This window comes from Odocoileus virginianus, chromosome 30 (genome assembly GCF_023699985.2).
Source record: "Odocoileus virginianus isolate 20LAN1187 ecotype Illinois chromosome 30, Ovbor_1.2, whole genome shotgun sequence".
NCBI classification, from domain to species: domain Eukaryota; kingdom Metazoa; phylum Chordata; class Mammalia; order Artiodactyla; family Cervidae; genus Odocoileus; species Odocoileus virginianus.
The window spans coordinates 34,508,905-34,530,366 of NC_069703.1; the positions used below are offsets into that span (position 1 = coordinate 34,508,905).

At 47.8% G+C, this 21,462-nt stretch overlaps 1 protein-coding gene and 1 long non-coding RNA gene across 3 annotated transcripts; one reads left to right on the forward strand and one right to left on the reverse strand.

The window, feature by feature from the left end:
* Positions 1-206: 206 nt before the first annotated feature.
* On the reverse strand, positions 207-2,875 carry HTR1D (5-hydroxytryptamine receptor 1D). Its single transcript, XM_020874559.2, has one exon. It carries the CDS (start codon positions 2,177-2,179, stop codon positions 1,046-1,048), a length of 1,134 nt encoding a protein of 377 aa, XP_020730218.2. The 5' UTR covers positions 2,180-2,875; the 3' UTR covers positions 207-1,045.
* Positions 2,876-10,201: 7,326 nt separating this feature from the next.
* On the forward strand, positions 10,202-19,625 carry LOC139032220 (uncharacterized). 2 transcript variants are annotated; one of them, XR_011484743.1, is made up of 4 exons: positions 10,202-10,354; positions 12,260-12,330; positions 18,063-18,133; positions 19,329-19,625. It is a non-coding gene; the product is annotated as an uncharacterized lncRNA (long non-coding RNA). The 2 variants fall into 2 exon arrangements; XR_011484742.1 differs by lacking the exon at positions 18,063-18,133 and having other exon boundaries at positions 10,216-10,354.
* Positions 19,626-21,462: the final 1,837 nt, after the last annotated feature.

Genomic DNA, 21,462 nt, shown 5'->3' on the forward strand with positions numbered 1-21,462 from the left:
CAGTCCATAGGGTCGCACAGAGTCGATCACAACTGAAGCAACTTAGCATGCACCGTTCTTATCAGACTCCAATCAAACAATAAATACCAGGATTCTGGCACAGGGCTTGGCATGTGGTAGGTGCTCAATAAATGCTAGAGACTAAATTGAATTGAAAAGTTCCTACATCCAGGGAGGGGGTAAAAACTACTCAAAGACTTTACTGATAATGATGTCTCATGCTTTTTATTTGACAAGACTCAACACCTTAAGATCTTTGATGAGAATGGGACATAAAAAAATAATTCAGGAAAAAAGTTCAGAATGGTGTTCCATTGAAAGCCTGGTAGGTGCAAATTCTGTCAATCTGCTTCAGTGGGGGTAATTGTGGGTTTTAACTTCAGGACATTCAGGTGGTGCAGAAGGAGGATGGGTAGCTGATCTGGTCCCAGCCATCCACTCCCCTGCCCCTGGCTTCCAAATCTCTGTCACTCTGTATCGTCACTCTATATCATTGGCACCTCAGATGCTGACTCTTTCCTCATGAACAACGAAGGGAGATTCAGTCTAAGAAGGACTCAGTGCAAGAAATACTTGGGTGTTATTTTCCAACTAAGGCGCCACATAGAATGGAAACCCTTCATCCCACTCCAATTCTGTTTCAACTCAGGTCATTCATTTCACTGACTCTCTTTAGAGCACCATAAAAAAAACTTTGGTAGACCAGAAAGCCTCCCATTTTGAGCTTGGGGTCTTTCTACAGAGTTAGCTGGTTTTCTGTTTGAATTGCATCAATGGGGAAACCTGTAGGTCACATTCTTTCCAACATGGATGAACCATGAAAATATGACACTAAGTGAAGTCTTGTCCCCTTTCACACAGCTACCCAGCTTTTGGTGGCTCAGAAGTCTAGAAGACGACAGCAAAAAAGAACGCTGAACAATTCCATCAACTGGACCAAACCCCAAGATACTGGAACTAACCCAGCTCTCAGGAAAAATAAAAAAGACAATTTCCAGTTGGTTTACAGGACATAAAGGATAACAAGAGTCCCCACCAAATAAGACTAACAGGTTTTCCTGAAACGGACAACTTTCTGAAACGCTTGCCGAAACTCTTCGTTGAACACAGTATAGATTATTGGATTGATGAGGGAGTTCAGATAGCCTAGCCAGGTGAAAAAGTCAAAAAGTGCTGGGTGGATCCAGCAGGAGTCTCTGCAGATGGGAAGGACCAGAGATGCTACAAAGAAGGGCAGCCAGCAGACGATAAAGGCCCCCAGAATGATCCCCAGGGTTTTTGTGGCTTTCCTCTCTCGGGCAGCAGAAATCCTCTTGCGTTCCAGGACACTATCGGCAAGCTTGATTTTCACGTGGTTAAAAAAGAGAGGGGAGCCGGCTGAATGAGAATGCCCCTCGTGAAGGCTGGGGTTGAGTGACCACAGTGAGGACCCTGCAGAGCCTGTGATGAGATGTGCAGTGGTGAAGCGCTTCCCGTAGAGGGACGGTGGGTTCAGGATGCGGTTTCGGGCGGCCATGTAGATACGGCCATAGAGGATGATGAGCAGCACGGACGGGATGTAGAAGGCCCCGCAGGTGGAGTAGATAGTGTAGGAGATCTGAGACGTGTTCACCAGGCAGTCTGACATCTCTTCGTGAGTTTTGGCCTGCCGCCAAAAGAGGGGTGGGATGGAGATGCAGACCGAGATGGCCCAGACCATGGCGATCATGGCGGCTGCGTGGCCCGCAGTCCGGCGTTTACTGTACTCCAAGGCATCCGTGATGGCCCAGTACCTGTCCAGAGCAATGACGCAGAGATGCAGGATGGAGGCCGTGCAGCATGTGATGTCAGAAGACAGCCAGATGTCACACAGGAGTTGGCCGAAGCTCCAGGTGTGGGTGGTGGTATAGGCGATGCTGATGGGCATGACCAAGATGGAAACCAAGAGGTCGGTCGTGGCCAGGGAGCCAATGAGACAGTTGGCTGGGGTATGGAGCTTCTTGGTCAGGAAGATGGTGGTAAGCACAAAGGCATTGGAAAGGACTGTGGCCAGGGTGATGATGGAAAGGACCACGGCAAGAGCAATCTTGAGGGCTTGGAGGGTCCCTGGGTCCCAAGCCCCTGCAGTTTCTGTGGCATTCAGAGATCTGTTGGGAGCCCCCTGCAGGAGACCTTCTACTGACTGGTTTGGGGGGGACATTCTAGGTGGCTCTGTCTTTCCACAGACTTTCACATACACAGCTCCTTCTTTCACAGTTGTCCTGCTCACAGAATGAGGTCATCCTTTTGTTTCACGCTGGTGGGAGGCAGCCGTCAGAACAGAACCCAGCGAAAAGCCCTCAAAACTCGACTGTTGAAAGAACACTGTGGTGACTACCACCTGATAGTTAAAGGTCTTTCCTAAATCAGATGAATCCCAAGATGTCTCACTGTTCTGGAACTCTGCCCAGCAACTGATCAGGCGTTGAGGACTCATGCTGGATTTGTTAGACATTTACCAGGATGTCAAAACAGTGTCTGCAGTGCTGTGGAATTCTTGCTTTTGGCATTTTGGCTCCATCCAAAGCTTGAGAAATGTGTTTAATGAGAATTTAAGAATTTCCTCCATTCTATTCTGAGAAGATTGTGGATTTCAGGTCACCCCTGGGGATTTTTTTTTTAACTAGAGACAAAAAGAAGTGCCAGCTGATTCAGAGAGGCAGTGCAGTCAACAGCTCACAGTTTTCCCAGGTTTGTCTGCATGTGTCATGAGGATGTTAACTTTGGTTCCTGTCCCACTAAACGTCTGGAGCCTGAACAGACAAAACATTCCAGTTACCAAGACTCGAAGAATGCCTGAGCTGGGAGAAGGCAAAACAAAGAGATCATTGTAGGTTCATCCCAAAGGGCAAGTGTTCAGAAGTTCTGGGGGTTAAAGAAAGACAAAAAGTAGAGTTAGGTTCTAGAAGGACAATTTAGACGTTTGAAATTAACTATAAGGTTAAAAGGATGGTGTTTAGTGCTGGCAGTGGTGCAGCCAAGCTGGCATTTTCACACAGGTCTGGAGAAGACAGGGGAGGTGCCCCACCCCCACAATTCTCAGAGTGGGCAAAGTATCACAGCTGTTGGACATATTACAGGTTTCTTACAAGTACATGAAACTAGCTCTGTGCATTGTGATTCAGGAATCATCCTATTTATTCATAAACAATGGAAACTAAACAAAATAATTGTGTATACACACACAAACAGAGGCCACTGGGAAAGAGACCAAATTGTTACCATGTATTTCTCTAGGAATTGGGGGAGGGGGCGGTGGTGACCTTTTTCCTATCATGTGAGTTTTCCAAATTTCCTAGAGTGAGCATGTATGACTCTTAAAGTAAAAAGTGGAAACAACACCTTTTCCTTAAGCAAAGAAATTGAACTGCAGGGAACTCCCTGGTGGTCCAGCGGTAAAGACTCTCCACTTTCATGACTGTGGGCCCGGGTTTGATCCTTGGTTGGGGAATTAAGATCCCACAAGCCATGTGGCAAAAAAAATAAAATAAAATAAAGTAAACCCAACTAACTGCAAAAATAAAAATCCTGTGCTTTTTTTCACGGTGAAAGTTTAAATACAAAAATAAAATTGGCTTTGCAAATGAGAATTGGAAATTAAGTCACAAAAAAATCTTGAAGAATCATTTTCTTTTCTTCTCTGTGTCTGTGGACTTGAATCTGGGTTTCAGTATTTGAGACACAGGCAAGTCCTGGTATCTGAAGTCCACAGGGCCTGGCAGGAAGCCCCTGGGTGTATGGGGTTGGGAAGAAGAATGCTAAGACCCCTTAGCCCCATCAATAATCCTACTGTGTCTCCCCCCATCTTGTGTGGAATGCTACAACTCCACTAGGAATCCCTATAATTCATTTATCGTTATCTCTTCCAGCTCAACTTAGCAAACAGGTCTTGCCCTGAGAGCATTCACAACCCAAGAAGGGAGGCAGACATGTAGTGTCAAGGACCCTGGGATGGAGCTGGCAAGGCAGAATATATATTATATATACACGCTTTTCTAAAAAAGTGTGATATCACTTTCTTTATTGGTGGTACCGAGCAGCTGGTGGGATCTTAGTTCCCCTACCAGGGTTCGAAACCCGAGTCCCCTGTGTTTTGCAAGGCAGATTCTTAACCACTGGAGCACCAGAGAAGTCCCCCCAGTTTCATTCTTGAGGACTGCATATTGTTCCATTGGTTGCCTCCATTAAGGAGAAGGGTCTCAGTAGTCAAAGTCAGAGGGATGGCGTTCCTGGTGGCTGGGAAGATAAGAGTCACGGCCTGAGGCTGGAGTGCAGAGAGCAGAGGATCAGGCGTGGGGGGGGGGGGGGGGGTGGGCAGCAGGGCATGGGGTAAGAGTTTCGCTTGGACTGGGGCGGTCTAGGCTCTAGTCCTTGTTCTACCCCAGCCCTCCTGTATGACCTTGGGCAAGTCCTTAAGTCTCAGATTTCTTCCCCAAAACAGGTGCCACCCCATCTGCCAACCAGGACTGCTGTGGGGCTTTCATTGCTCCTGGCAAGGTCAGCCTTTGAAACCCACTGAAAGCCCGAGAGATGTCAAGAATCACTGTCATCCTACTTCCCTCCTTCTGCTCGGCTCAGGGCTTTGTTGGGAAAGTTCAGTCTATGGCTGTTGATCGGTTTTATTTTTTATTTAATTAATTAATCTGGCTGTGTTGGTCTTAGTTGTGGGACACAGGGTCTTTGTTGTGTCATGTGGGATCTTTTGTTGCAGCACAAGAATTCTCCTGATGTGGCCCGTGGACATAGCAGTTGTAGTACGCAGGCTTAGTTACTCCTCATGACATGTGGGATCTGAGTTCCTGGACCAGCATCGAACCCACATCCCTTGCACTGGAAGACGGATTCTTAACTGTTGAACCACCAGAGACGTCCCTATTTTTTTTATTTTAAATCATTAAGAAGCTAAACGTGCAAGATGGTAGTTTCCCTCTCACACCCCAAAAGTGTGCTTTATCTTTAAAAAAAAAATATCTGCCTAGAGGACGGAAAACAGCCTGAGTTTAAGAAAACCCTTCTTAAGCTACCTGTTCTGAAACATTCCCTGAATTTGAGGAATATTATCGTCGCACCTTTGATGGAGCTTTTGGTATGTTCCAGGCTGGGACCCACTCCACCTATGGCCCCCAACTGACAAATTAACCAATCAGCGCTCACAAAGGTGATGTCACCTGCCCCAAGGTCACCAGGTGGAAGTGGAAAAACCGGGTCCAGGGTCAGCTCTGACATTTCCACTTCTCTCCACACCGCCTCAGTTCAGGAAGAAAAGCCCTCCGGCATGTTTGCTTCTAGGCGTGAAGCTGGTTTGGGATCTTCTGGAGATAAATGAAAATGGTGATTCCTTCACGCTACCCCACCCCCGCTCCTTGTCCCATCCTCCACCCCAGAGGCCTCTGGCTGAAGCTCTCCTTTGGTTCACAGGGAAAATGTGAAGTCAGGTTGGAGTGTTGGGAATTTTCTTCGCTCCAGATGGTCTGGGTGAGCGAGGTGGCATCATCTCCCACGGAAGACTGGTGTGCTTGCCCCACAGACCCAGGCGGTCACTCCCTGGGTTCCAGGCATTCCAATGACCTCATTCCAGCGAAAGGCGTGGGCTCAGAAAGGCCTGGGAGGCTGGTGGGTTACATCTTGGAAAGAAGGACAGTGTGGATTGCCTTGGTCAGGAATGCCAGGCTGGAGTTTTGTAGCAAGCCACATGATTCTTTTTTTTTTTTTAATTAATTTTTATGGGCATATAGCTGTTTACAATGTTGTGTTAGTCTCTGCTGTATAGCAAAGGGAATCATGAATACAATACGAATACATCTATCTTCTCTTCTTTGGATTTCCTTCCCATTTAGCTCACCACGGAGCATTCAGTAGAGTTCGCTGTGCTATACAGTCAGTTCTCATCAGCAATCTGTGTTATACATGGTAGTGTATATATGTCGATCCCAATCTCCCAGCTCATCCTTTCCCCATTCACCCCTTGGTATCCACAAGTTTGTTCTCTAGGTCTGTGTCTCTATTTCTGCTTTGCAAATAAGTTCATCTGTACCAAATCTTTGTAGATTCCGCACAGAAGCATTAACATACAACAGCTACTTTTCTTTCTGACTTACTTCACTCTGTATGACTGCTTCTAGGTCTGTCCATGTCTCTGCAAATAACACTATTTTGTTCCTTTTACAGCTGAGTAATAGTCCCCCGTTTCTGTGTGCCGCTTGGGAGTCACATAATTCTGAGTCTGTCTCCTGCCTACCGTTCTTCCCCAACTTGAACAAAGTTGGGGGAATTTCCCACAATCCAGCTACCTTTGGAGATATAGACTCTAGGTCCATAGTCAACCCTCCCATTAAATAAAAAGATAAAAAACAGAAATCTTATGTAATTTCAAATAATAAGGTAAAAAAACAATGAGTTACCGTCTTCAGTCAGCAGATAGGTAAAAAATTTTAATCTAGTTGTGTCATGTCTTTTGGTAAAGGCGGGAGCAACAGGAATTATCACCTCCCACCGGTTAAGTATACTTTGGAGGACACTTGTTAGCAAACAATTTGGCCTTATGTCATAAATCTAAAAATGTAATGACCACCTCATGACCCAGTAATTCCACTCCCAGGTATATAAGACAGAGAAACTTTTCAATGTGTTCCCCGGCAGACAGCAACGAGAATAATCACAGTAGTAATGACTGTAACAGCAAACAACTGGAAACCACCCAATCATCCATCAAGAGCAGGATGGCAGGATGTGGCATATTCCTGTGCCGGCTGCTACAGAGAAGCGAGACTGGGTAAATCAAAGCGTGTGAGTAACAGTGCCAACAACAAAAACATGCCAGAAGAAACAAACTGTTTAAGGATATAAATATATGTGGCAAAGCCATAAGGAAAAGCAAGGGAACATTCAACATAAAATTCAGGGGAATTCCCTGGCGGTCCAGAGCTTTCATTGGAAGGGGAGTGGGTTTGATCCCTGATCAGGGAATTAAAATCCCACAAGCGGCGTAGTAAATAAATAAATAAAAACAGCATTAAAATTCAGGCTAGTGGTTACCACTAGAGGGGAAAGGAAACAGGGATGTAATCATCACAGAAGGGTTTTAAAGGTTATCAGTGATGTTTTTTAAGGCAGTAGTGAGTACGTGGTTGTTAATTGTTAGTCTTTAATCTGTAAGTATGTTTTATAAATACATTCACACAGACACACATACACACATATATTCTTTTGTAGGAAATTGATATTTTCATATTTTTTCTTAATCAATTTTGTACATTATAAAAAAGAAAAGCACATGACCAGCACTGGTAGTATTGGAACCAGCACTGATACCTTGATTTTGACACGTTAATACCTATCCATACATCCTAGTCCCAAATTTCTGAGTTCTGATCCCAGCTCTGCCTCTGATCAGCAGGGTAACCATGGGCAAGATATGATTTCTCTTTGACTATCAGTTTCTTCATTTGTAAAAAACGGGAACATTAGCATGGTTATGCTGCCCCAAAGGGGTGTTCCAATAAGATCATATATACGATAGGATGTAATTGTAGCATCCTGAACAAATGTAACCATAATGACAGGGCTGGAGGGGAATGGCTATAAGCATACATTTTGGGTCAGGCGGGCTCCAGTCCCAATCCCCGCTGCCCCGCTTTCTTGCGGTAACCATTGGGTAAGTTACTTAAGCTCTCCGAGTTCCAGTGATGAAGGTGGTAATTCACACCTTACCAGAATTGAGGGAGAACTGATTAGAGCATGGATCTTAATGCCCAACGTAGTAAGCGATGACTTCTCTGGTTTCTCCAGGATGGATCCAATCATCTTCAGGTCTCTAGGCAGTCAGGTCTCTTCCCTCGCTAGAAACAAGGCATCACTTCCCATTTTAGCGAGTGATGGCACCATTGTCAGAACTACCAGCCGTACCAGGGAGCTTCTCCACTGCCCACCACAGTCCTGGTAGTCATCAAAGTGGAAGCTAGGACCTTCCTCAGCCTCTCCTGAGCCCAGCTGCATCTTCCCTGGAGTCCACATTACACAAACTCTAGCCATACCATACGCCTCCCAGCGCCAATATCTCTGCAGAGGGGTGGAGAGGAAAAAGCAGCAATGCCTGGGTCCCGGTTCCAACTTGGTCCACAGGCTACCTCTGACCACAGCTGGCTGGACCAGGGTGGACTTGTAAGCCAAAACAAGCCAGCAGGTTCTCTTTGGGGAATTTAAACTGGAGACTGTGAACAGCTGGGTAGAGAGCTGATGGAGGGGGAGCCACTCCACGCTAAGGATTCTGGGGCAGGAATTGGGCCACAGCCGTGACCAAGGGACACGCGGTGGTGGGGGGTGGGGTGGGAAAAGCCATCGGTAAACACCAACCAACAGGTCTGCAGAGAGAGGCAGGAGGACAGGGCACAGGGAGAAGGGAGCAGGGAGGCAGGAGACCCACCTGGCCCAGGAGAGGAGAAGGAAGGAGCCTTCCAAGCCTCGTGAATACTCCTTACCCTTAGACGTCCACGAGCAGCCTCTGGACCAAGGAAACCTCATTTGTAGCAACTTACACTTTTCCTGTGGAGAAGGCAATGGCACCTCACTCCAGTATTCTTGCCTGGAGAATCCCAGGGACGGAGGAGCCTGGTAGGCTGCAGTCCATGGGGTCTCCAAGAGTCGGACACGACTGAGCGACTTCACTTTCACTTTTCACTTTCATGCATTGGAGAAGGAAATGGCAACCCACTCCAGTGTTCTTGCCTGGAGAATCCCAGGGACGGAGGAGCCTGGTGGGCTGCAGTCCATGGGGTCTCCAAGAGTCGGACACAACTGAGCGACTTCACTTTCATTTTTCACTCTCATGCACTGGAGAAGGCAATGGCAACCCACTCCAGTGTTCTTGCCTGGAGAATCCCAGGCACGGGAGAGCCTGGTGGGCTGCCGTCTATGGAGTCACACAGAGTCGGATGCGACTGAAGTGACTTAGCAGCAGCAGCAGCACACTTTTCCTGTCGAGCCAGTTCAAACGGACACAACAGGCCGGGAGAAAGAGAAATCAGAGGATTTTCAGCTCCTTCCCACCAAACAATCCCTGCTGTGGGAAGGAGGCAAGTCATTTCACCTCCTGCGCTTTTCTTTCTCATCTGCAAATTGGGGTCCTAACGCCTTTTGCCCAGAACTGCCATGTGGATGCCGGGAAGGCACAGCGGCTGTCACGCCGCAGGCGTCCTCTTTAATCCCTCTTCACTAAGGCTTCCCACCCAGGCCCAACTCCTCCAGCCTGCAGAAGAATTTGTCACCCCCGCTTTCAGAAGGAGCTTTATTTTAACTGAGTGAGTCATAAAACCTTGCCAGAAACAAAGAGGATGTATGTGTTTAATGTATCCTCAGAAGTCTGTCCCATCCTTTTGGAGGGGGAAAAAAAAAACAAAACCAACAAGTCTGTGATAAAGATTTGATGCAGCAGAATCAATGCCCCACAGAGGAATTCATGTCTGTTCTTTCTCTGGAAGCTGTGAGGTACGGATGAGTGAGCACTGACGGGGGAAACCATTCTCCTCAAATCTGAACACTGCTTTATATTTTACAAAGCACATCCACAGCTGTTATTTTATCTATTCTCTCTATAGCATGGGACCTCCCACAGTCTCAGGCTTCTCTATAAAATCAGGGTCTCAAGTCTATCTCCCATGGGTGAAATAAATATGAGAGGAAGACTTAAAAATTTTAATAGGAGCGTGTGTCCATCTATCCATCAATCGGTATATCTGTAAATGAATGCAAGTTTTGAAATCTAGTCAGTTTCTTGAGCAAGTCAACATTTCACCTCAATTATAAAATCTGGAAAATGAGGACTTCCTTGGTGGTCCAGTAGCTAAGAATCCACCTTCCAATGCATAGGACATGGGTTCGATCCCTGGTCAGGGAACTAAGATCCCACATGCTGCCAGGCAGCTAAGCTCAGGTGCTGCAACTGGAGAAGCCTGTGTGCCACAACAAAGACCCAGCACACTCACGATAAAATAATAACAAAATAAAATGACCTCTTAAAAAATCTGGCAAATGTCAAAAAATCAAAAGCAGCCAAACCTCTGACCTAGAACTTCTGCTCCCAGATATATACACTATAAAAACACAGACAACTGTTCACCAAAAGGCATGTGCAAGAATTATTCATAACAGCACTATTGAGCAACCCCAAACTGGAAGCCACCCAAAACAAAGGTCAACAGTTGAATGGATAAATCCACTGTGGCATACTCCTACAGCGGAATACTACAGGTCAGTGAGAATGAGTCCCACCTCCCTGCCACACACAGCCACGCGGATGAACCTCACGGAACAGAAGAAACTCAATACTATGTCCCCACATGTGAGTCAAACTTCCTAAAGTTCATGAGTGGGCAAAACTGGCCTGCTGTGATGGAAGTCATGCTAGTGTGTTGTGTTTGAGGGGAAAGAGGCAGTGATGGGGAGGGAATATGAGAGGGGCTGCTGGGTGAAGGTCATATAGTCAGCCCACTACATGTGAACTTTCAAGTTGTGAACTTTCAAAGATATTTGCATCTGGTTCCAGCAAGGAACCAGAACCTGTGCCATCAATGTCAGGCGTGAGTGAAGTTGCAGCTTGCCCTCCGTCTCCTGTTGCTGACGATCCTTCAGATCTATCATCTCCCACCTCTCTTTCCTCCTGTAATCAGTAACTCTTCTTGCCTGTTCACTCGATGCCAGCCCTTGGATGTCAGCTGTTGTACTGTACTACTGTACTTCCCAAGGTACTGCACTATAAAATTAAAAATGCTTTATTTTTTGTTTTTTAAAATGTATTATTTGTGTGAAAAGTATTATAGACCTATCATACAGTATTAAATAGCTGATTGTGTTAGTTGGGTACCTAGGCTAATGGGGTCGGACTTACAAACAAATTGGACTTGTGTTCTCAGAGCAGAATTCGCTTGTATGGAGGGGACTTACTGTATTCAGTTTCTTGAACAAGGTGTGTTCACTTTGTGAATATTCATCAGGCTGTACATTTGTGTTTGGGGTACTTTTGCTTTCATAAAATTAGTGGTTAAGTGCCTAAGAACTCTGGGTACCAGTTCTGCGCTTAAAGGGGACCTTGAACTTGTCATTTAACCTCCTGAGTTCAGTTTCTCCATGTGGAAAGTGGGTATGGTGACAGTACCAACACCACAGGGCTATTTTGTTTGAGTGAGCTGGATGAAAAGCTCCGGCTGTGGAGTAGATGTTCCAGACATTTTAGTTAGTTGTAATTAACAGTCCCTCCCTAGCAAACATGATCTTGAAGGAACTTTTATTTATTTCTTTTTTGTTTATTTTTAAAAACATTTATTCATTTGACTGCATGGGGTCCTAGTTGCGGGGGATCTTTAGTTGCAGCATGTGGGATCTAGTTCCCTTACCAGGGATCGCACCGGTGCCCCTTGCACTAGGATCATGGAGTCTTAGCCACTAGACCACCAGGGACATCCCTTGAAGGAACTTTTAAAATGATATAATTCAATATAATGAGCTGAGATGCTAAGACCCGAAGAGACGGGTGTCTTGCCCAAGATTACAGAGGAAAGTTTCACCTCCCTCCCAACTCAGCTCAGTGTTTCCACCACCCCATGCTGCCCCCATCTTCCCCTGTCAAGAGAAGGCATATATTTCCTGAATTTGGGCTCACATGCACCAGCTATAGCCAACAGGGTCAGGCAAAGGTGACAGTGAACTTGTTCTAAATCTAGTTCTCAAGATGCTGTGCATATTTCTGCTTGTGGTCCATCATCTCCATGAGAAGACCATGTATGGGCTAACCACTGGTCCCAAGAGGAGGGGACAAAGACATGTGGAACAGAGCTGCTTGTACCAATGGCCCCAGCAAATCCCCACTGAGAATAGAGCGCCTCAGTTGATTGGCAGATACATGTGTGAGCCCAGCTAAAACAGCAAAAATGCCCAGTCCATTTCAGATTAAATCAGCCAGTCTCCAGAAGCATGAATTTTAGTAGTAAATGTTAGTGTTTTAATCCACTGCGTTTGAGTGTGGCTTGTTACACAGCCATAGCTGACTGGTATAGTCTCCTCTTAGTGTAGTAAGCATAGTATAGTGGTACTGAACTGCTGAATTCTACCAATTTCACTGCCTAGACCTAACTCCGCCTTGACTCTCCATATTCTTCTCTACCCCTGTTGCCACTTCCTGTTTGGGGCCAAAATTTTCTCTGGCTTAATATAGTTTTTATTTATTAATTTATTTTATCTATTTATTTAGCTGTACCAGGTCTTAGCTGCAGCACACAGGATCTTCAATCTTCTTTGCAGCATGCAAGATCTTTCGTTGAGGTATGGAAACTCTCATCTGTGACATGTGGGATCTAGTTCCCTGACCAGGGATCGAACCCGAGCCCCCTGCACTGGAAGCATGGAGTCATAGCTACTGGACCACCAGGGAAGTCTGTCTCTGGCTTAAACTATCTCCCTGCCTCCACTCCCTTCCATTCTCTTACCACGTAACACCCAGAATCTTCCTTTTAACTAAAAGTCTGACCATGTCACTCTCTTAAAATCCTCCAGTGGCTCTCCCTGCACCTGGGATTAAGTCTCAGCTTCATCATTGGGTCTAAGAGAACCTTCATGAACCTTTTTTTTTTTCATTTATTTTTATTAGTTGGAGGCTAATTACTTTACAATATTGTAGTAGTTTTTGTCATACATTGACATGAGTCAGCCATGGATTTACAAGTGTTCCCCATCCCGATCCCCCCTCCCACCTTCCTCTCTACCCAGTCCCCTTCATGAACCTTTAATTACATCTGCAGCATCACCTCTGAACCTAGCAGGCTGTGACCTTCACAGTCTAGCATCACAGACCTGCTTGATTTCCTGGTGGCACCCTCCTGCCATACCCATTCCCAGTGCTGTGTCCTGCTCTATACCTCTGTCTCTTCTGTGTCCTCTGCCTAAGTCACCCTTGAGGACTAAACTGGCATCTCCCCAGGAAGCCTTTTCTAAGGGCTTTCCCCCCACCAGCTTGGGTTAGGTACCCCTCTTCTCGATGCCCACCACCAAGGCTCTTACCCCACCAAACTCTCCATCACTGAAGATTGAGTGCAGGGACCATATCTTATTTAGCTCCTATAACCATGACACCTGGCCCACAGCAAGAGGTCAATAAAGGTTTATGAAAGGCTCCATGAACTGAGGAATGGGCCTAAGAACAGGGTACTGGACTGAGAGATGGCAGCCCTGGGCTTTAGCTTGGTTCTGCCATGAATTCTCTGCGACCTTACAAAAAACAGTTCCTCCTCTGAAACTGTCTTTATCTTGAAAATGGAAGGGTTGGGTCAGATCAGAGATTCTCTTGCTGTGCATCAGAATCACCTGGGGGAACTTTAAAAAAAATACAAATGCTGTTACAAACAACAAGAAAATACAGATGTCTAGGCTTAAACCCCCAAGAGACAGAGCCCGGGCACTGTAATTGTTCAGAGCTCCTCATGTGTTTCAGAGGTGCAACCAGGTTTGGAAACCACTGGCCTGGATGATCTCTGGGTATCTTCATCACTGGCAATCTGGTTATCTTGAAACAAGGTAAAGGTTGTTTCCAAGGCCTTTATAACAGGGAAACATGAGAATCCAAACCTGTTTTACTTTCAACCTTGCGCTGTGTCAATTACCAGCCTTCAACAGGGAAGGAACCACTTTGAATGACTAAATTGCACAAAGACTCCCCCCGGGTGCTCTCATGCTTGTGAGAAAGAGGGCAGAAACGTTTTAAACTCTCACCATTAGCCTCTCACACTACCTCTTGGGGCAGAAACTGACCCATATTACAGATGAAGAAACTGAAGTTCAGAGGGGTAAAATGACTAGCCCAAGGCCACATAGGCAGTAAGTGGCACAGCTGGAATTCACAGTCAGTCCCGAGAAACTGTAGAATAGTCACTACTGGCCACATGTGGCCCCGAGAGCCTGAAAGTGTGAAACACACTGGGCTTCAGTCTTACTTCAAAAAAGAATGTAAAATACCCCATTAATAGAATAAATGTTTATATCAATCACATGATGACATTTTGGATATGCTGAATAAGTAAAATATATATCAAAATCAATTTCACTTTTATTTTAAAGTGCCTACCTCTAAATTTTCTAGGTCTACAATTACATCTGTGGGGTCTTCCTTGATTGCCCAGTGGTTAAGACTTCGCTTTCCAATGAAGGGTATACTGGTTCAATCCCTGGTCTGGGGGCTAAGATTCCATATGCCGAAAAAACAAAACATAAAAACAAAAGCAATATCGCCCCCTAGGGATCATTTTGGGACTCTAGTCTCAAAAAAGAAAAAGAAATGCAAGTAGGCAAAGTGGTTGTCTGAGGAAGCCTTAAATAGCTGAGAAAAGTGAGAAGTGAAAGCAAAGAAGAAAGGGAAAGATATACCCAATTGAATGCAGAGTTCCAGAGAATAGGAAGGAGAGGTAAGAAAGCCTTCTTAAGTGAACAATGTAAAGAAATAGAGGAAAGCAATATAATGGGAAAGATTAGAGATCTCTTCAAGAAAATTGGAGGGATGGGAATATTTCACGCACAGATGAGCACAAAAAAGGACAGAAATGGCAAGAAAGGACCTAACAGAAGCAGAAGAGATTAACAAGAGATGGCAAGAATACTCAGAAGACCTATACAAAAAAAGGATTTAATGATCTGAATAACCACGAAAGTGTGGTCACTCGCCTAGAGCCAGACATCCTGGAATGCAAAGTCAAGCGGGCCTTGGGAAGCATTATTACAAACAAAGCTAGTGAAGGTGATGGAATTCCAGTTGAGCTATTTCAGATCTTAAAAGATGATGCTGTTAAAGTGCTGCACTCAAATATGCCAGCAAATTTAGAAAACTCAGCAGTAGCCACAGGACTGGAAAAGGTCAGTTTTCATTCCAATCCCAAATAAAGGCGATGCCAAAGAATGTTTCAACTACCGTACAATTGGGCTCATTTCACATGCTAGTAAGGTAGTGCTCAAAACCCTTCAAGCTAGGCTTCAACAGTATGTGAACCGAGAGCTTCCAGATGTTCAAGCAGGGTTTAGAAAAGGCTGAGGAACCAGAGATCAAATAACCAACATCCTCTGAATCACAGAAAAAGCAAAGGAATTTCAAAAAACATCTACTTCTGCTTCATCGACCACACTAAAACCTTTGACCGTGTGGATCACAACAAACTGTGGAAAATTCTTCAGGAGATGGGAATACCAGACCACCTTACCGGTCTCCTGAGAAACCTGTAGGCAGGCCAATAAGCAACAGTTATAACCATATATGGAACAATGGGCTGGCTCAAAATTGGAAAAGGTGTATGTCAAGGCTGTATATTGTCACCCTGCTTATTTAACTTATATGAAGAGTACATCATGCAAAATGCCAGGCTGGAGTGAAGATTGCCGGGAGAAATATCGATAACCTCAGATATGCAGACGACACCACCCTTATGGCAGAAAGCAAAAAGGATCTAAAGAGCCTCTTGATGAAGGTGAAAGAGGAGAGTGAAAAAGCTGGCTTAAAACTCAACATTCAAAGAACAAAGATCATGGCATCCAGTCTCATCACTTCATAGCAAACAGATGGGGAAACAATGGAAACAGTGACAGATTTTATTTTCTTGGGCTTCAAAATCACTGTGGACAGTGACTGCAGCCATGAAATTAAAAGACCCTTGCTCTTTGGAAGAAACGCTATGACAAACCTAGACAGTATATTAAAAACCAGGGACATCACTTTGCCAACAAAAGTCTATAGTCAAAACTATGGTTTTTCTAGTAGTCATGTACAGATGTGAGAGTTGGACCATAAAGAAGGCTGAATGCCAAAGAATTACTGCTTTTGAACTGTGGTGCTGGAGAAGACTCTTGAGAGTCCCTTGGACAGCAAGGAGATCAAACCAGTCAATCCTAAATAAAATCAACCCTGAAAATTCAATGGAAGGACTGATGCTGAAGCTGAAGTTCAAATACTTTGGCCTGGTGTGAAGAGCCGACTCATTGGAGAAGACCCTGATGCTGGGAAAGATTGAGAGCAAGAGGAAAAGGGGGCCACAGAAGATGAGATGGTTGGATGACATTACTACTTGAGCAAACTCTGGGAGATACTGAAGGACAGGGAAGCCTGGTGTTCTGCAGTTCATGGGGTCACAAAAAGTTGGACACAACTTAGCAACTCAACAACAATTCTCATGAAATTCAATGCAGTCCCAGGAAGGGGTTTAGGACAATACCTGGAGCTTGTGGGCAGGTGTTGGAATAGCAGTAGTAGTCAAGTAATGGGCAACATTATTAACAGCTTACTATGTGCCAGGCACTGTGCTAAGCACTTCCTCTATATCAGCTCACTGAAGTCTGAACACAACCCTCTGAGGTTGGTGTTATTATTATATCCATTTCCCAGGGAAGGAAGCTGAGGCTCAAAGAAGTGTTTTGTCTAAGGCCCCAAAGCTAGGACACTACAGATCTAAATTGGAACCTGGCTTGCTCTGTTCCAAGCTCCACCACTCATAAAAGGTGCTGAGTCAAGTCAGTCCCTCTTCCTTCTTCATTCACAACTATTAAACTACATGTGATGCCACACGTTCAAAAAATCTCCGCTGGGACTCTGACATGTTCTGGGCTCCATCACTCTCGCCTGAATGGGGTCTCCCTCTGCCAGGTCCAGAGAGAGACTCAGGCCCAGGGGAGGGTGCACAGACACCTGCCTTTCGCACTCTGCACACGATCCTCTGCTTGCTTTTTCACCACAGCCCAAAGAGAAGAGCAGGAAGGTGGTTATAGCAGTGCTTCTCACACTTGAAAGTACACATGCATTACCTACAATCTTTTTAAAAATGCAGATTCTGGGACTTCCCTGGTCCAATGGCTAAAACTCCGCATTCCCAATGCTAGAGACCCAGGTTCGAACACTGGTCAGGGAACTAGATCCCACATGCTGCAGTTAAGAGATCCCACCTGCTGCATCTAAGACCTGATGTAGCCAAATAAATATTTTTTTAATTAAAAAAATTTAATTTATTTTTCACTGTGCTGGGTCTTTGTTGTTGTGCGGGCTTTTTCTCTAGCTGCAGCGAGCAGGGGTGACTCTAGTTACAGTGTGAGGGCTTCTCATTGTGGCGGCTTCCCTCATTCCGAAGCACGGGCTCCAGGAGTGTGAGCTTCAGAAGTTGTGGCACGTGGGCTCAGTCGCTGCTCCAGAGCCCAGGCTCAGTAGTCGGGGCACAAGGGCTTAGATGCTCCTTAGATCTTCCCAGGCCAGGGATCAAACCCATGTCTCCTGCATTGGCAGGCAGACTCTTTACCATTGAGCCACCAGGGAAGTCCCAATAAATAAATACTTCTTAAGAATGCAGATTCCGATTCTGTGGGTCTGGAGCAGGAGCTGAAGCGTGGCATTTCAGACTGGCTGCCAGGTGATGCTGCAGCTCCGCTGATGACACTGACTCGCATGAGGGTAACAGTAATGTCAGCCCTGGGGTTTAGGCAGGATCTCAGCGTGTCAGAGCAAGAAGGACCCTTAGGAATGACCCACTCCAACTCCCTGATGGTGCTGATAGGGAGAGAAAGGGCAAGACACTAGCCAAAGGTCACATGGCGAGTTACAGGCAGAGACTGCATCTTCGGAGTCCCATCCATGCCCCTTTCCATCCACCGTCTCCAGTTGGCGGCAGAATCCAGGACAGGTGTATGCAGACGCTGTCACACCCAAGTCATACCACATGCTTTTGGCATTGTCACATCCTCTCCCCGCTTTCCATCTGAGCTTCCACACAAAGGAAGTAATCCCGGGAGCAGACTGGCAGGGCAGACCACACTGCAAGAAACCTCTAGGGCTGCAGCCTCTGGTCCTAGAGCTCAGCTTACCCCTCCCCGCCAGATGCTACACATCTGGGTCCCCAGAAAGCACTTGAGCTGATGGATGGAGTGAAACCATTTTCAGGACGGGGAGAGGTTGACTTCTCCAAACTGGATGAGCAGGGGTACTTAAAACAGGAATTCATTTCCTAGAAATGAAACACTGAATCTGTTGGTATTTACAGGATTCACCATCTGCTTTCCCTGCTGGGACGCACAAGACAAGACATGATGAGAATATAAACTTCAAAGTCAGGTAGGGCTTTGGAGTTAGGGGAATTTGCTTCCCAGCTAGGCCATTTATTAGCTCTGTGACCTTGGGCAAACTATTCCACCTGTCTGAGGCTGTTGACTCATCGTCCCTTCAATAGTGAATGACTTAAAGCCTATCACAGGAATTCCCTGGCGGTCCAGTGGTTAAGAATCCATGCTCCCGTTGCAAGGGGCACGGGTTCGATCCCTGGTGGGGCAACTAAGATTCCACAAGCTGTACAGTGTGGCCCAAAAAAAGGCCTATCACATGTTGCCAAGAGCCACACAGATGTGGGTCCTGCTTTTAGGAAGACACTATGGCTCTGGGGAAACCCTCCTGGAAGCTGCCACCACGGAGGAGGACATTGGAGCAGGCAGGGAGCCATGGGAAAGACAAGCCGCCTGCAGCATCCCTAAGATCCCTGCGGAAAGTGGCTTTGAAGGGACTTCCTTGGTGGTGTAGTGGATAAGAATCCTCCTGCCAACACAGGGGACATGGGTTCGATCCCTGGACTGGGAAGATTCCACATGCTGTGGGGCAACTAAGCCCGTGCACCACAATGACCCTATTTGAGCCTGTAAGCCACAGCTACTGAAGCTCTTGAACCCTAGAGCCCACCTACCGCAAGGAAGAGTACACTTGCTGCCAACTAGAGAAAGTCTGCACAGAGCAAGGAAGACTCAGTGGAGCCAAAATAAATAAATGAACAAAAAAGAAAGAAAAGGCAGCTTTGAAGCTAAGCCCTGGCAACAAATAGAGTCAGCACGTGAAGAGGACCTGGGGCCAATGACATCTATTCCATGAGACTTCCCTTCCAGGGAAAGCAAAATCTTCCCTGCCATGCACCCCAAATTCTTTTACTTTTTCTTTCTTTCTTTTTTCTTTTGGCTGCACCATGGTGGCATGGGGATCTTACTTCCCTGACCAGGGATCGAACTCATGTCCCATCAGACAACTGACAAACTGAGGAAGCATCTCTGTATTTCCCAGCCTGTCCTAGGCACCACTAGGAGATGAAGAGGCCCCAGACCCTGCCAGTCATGTCCAGGTGGCCACCCCCTCTCATGCTATCCTCTAGGTGCTGGCTTCCCAATGCCTTCATGCCAAAGGCCACCCACTTCTCCCCACCACCTGGACAGGATCGAAAGCTGCAAAAGGCCCAGTTACCCCAGTGACTTTTTTTTTTTTTTTGCCCCAGTGACTTTTGCTGGTGGCTGTTGATAAAGAGTTCCTTGATGCCCTGGTGAGGAAGGCCAAGACCCTGGGCTGTGGAGGAAGAGAACCACCCGGAGGAGAGCAAAGACCTGCAACGTGTGGTGATTAGAAAACACTGGAGGGACTTCCCTGGTGGTCCAGTGGCTAAGACTCTGCTCCCAAAGCAGGGGGTCCGGGTTCAATCCCTGCTCAGGGAGCTAGATCCCATGCTGCAACTAGGAGTTGGCATGCCACAACTAAAACCTGGAGAGCCAAATAATAAAAATCAATGAGTATTAAAAAAAAAAAGCATTGGAAGCTGATTCCAGGGAAGACAGTGAGAGGTCGCTCCTACCAACCAGAGCAATGACGGCCACAAGTGCCCCAGCTGCTGTCTGCAGCCAGGCGCTGTGCTCAGTAACGACCCTATTTGATTTGCACAGGCACGCTGTGAGGTGGCCACTCGAAATCCCGTTTTCACATGGGAGGAAATCAAGGCTCAGAGAAATTAAGGGCTTTCCCAAGGTCACACAGCTAGTAAATAGCCAAGCCCTCAGACCTTCCCCAGCTAGTGAGGCAAGGGACTTTGGTCTTCTCTTCTCTTCCACGCAGCATGACCTTGGGCGAGATTTATCCCCTGCTCTCTGCACCTGCAGTCAAGCAGCTTTCTTAGTACTCTTCCATGTCCGATGTTATGTAATTAACTGGGATTTGGACAGAGCTTTACAGTATATAAAAAGACATTCATAAGGCATCTCATTTTTTCCCCCCCCGCACGGACCCTGTAGGGTGAAAGAATTATCTTCTCCATTTGATAGATGTGCAAACTGAGGCTCGAGGAGACGCAGTGAGTGACCCGCCCAAGGTCACAAAGCAAGTTAGGGCCGCCGGGTTTCGCTCTCCACACTAGACGTTCCTCCGACTCCAGAAAGGAGCGGCCCCGGACCTAGCGGACAGGGGGCGGCGCCCGCCTTCCCTCGGCCGCCCCGGGCCACTTGGGGCGGGGGGCGTCGCAGCCCCCGGCCCGGAGGTGAGGGGAAGCCTCCCGCCCCGCCAGATCTCCGGGAACGCGCGCCAGGCAGGCATTCCGCAGCCGCCCCCGGGCGCTGCCTCGACCCACCCTCCATCCTGGGGCTCGAGACGGCGTCCCCCGCGACGCGCTCCTCCGGTCGGGCAGGTCCTCCGGGGACCCCCTTCCGGCGTTCGAGCGCGAGCCCCCCGCGTCCGAAGGCGCCGAGAGGCGGGACGCTCGGGCCCGCGGGGCGCAGAGGAGGGCGCCGCCTCCCCGCTCAGCTCCACCTAGGTGGCCGGACTGCGAGCCGCCGGGGCCCCGGCGCCCCTCCCCGGGGCGACACCGGGCTCCGAGCGCTTACCCGCTCCCGGGCACGCAGGTGCGGACAGCGGGCTCGCCGGCCCGGGTCCTCGTCTTCGGCCAGCGCTTCGTCTCCCCGCCGGCGGCCGCCGCATCTCCGCCGCGACCTCCCCAGTGGAGCTCGGGGCGCGCCGCCAGCCCCGCCGCCCCGGGGGCCCTCCCCTGGCCCCGCGCCCTCGCGATGCCCACCTCCCGGCGCCCTGCGGCTCCGGCTCCAGGCTCCCTTTCCCGCGCCCGCCGCCGCTCGGCGCTCCCTGCCCCCAGCTCCTCCCCCGCGAGGCTTCCTCCCCACCCTGCCCGCCGCCCGCCCGAGGGAGGCTCGGCCCCCTTCCGATCCCGGACGCGTGGCCCCGAGCTCCGAGCCCCCGGCTCCGCCCTCGTCGCAGCCCCAGTTTCAGGGGTAGGTGGGCGCGAAAGAAGAGAGGTTGAGGAAATCCCCGGGGCCCCCACCTGTAGGAGAGAGGACAGACTGGGTCCAGAGGAAAGGTGGTGACAGGTGGGCCCTGCCCGAAGACCCCTGGTGAAAGCCTAGCCTCCCCCATCTGTCCCTGTCCCCTGTCTTTCTCTCTAGTTAGGGATCGAACCCGGGTCTCCCGCATTGCAGGCGGGCAGACACTTCAGCCTCTGAGCCACCAGGGAAGCCCCTTTCCTTCGTTTAACAAATACTGATGGATGCGTGTGTCAGGCACGTTCTAGGCAGTGGGGAGAGACCGGTGAACAAAACGGATGTTGACCTAAAGGAGGTGAGAGCAGGTAGTGAGTAGAA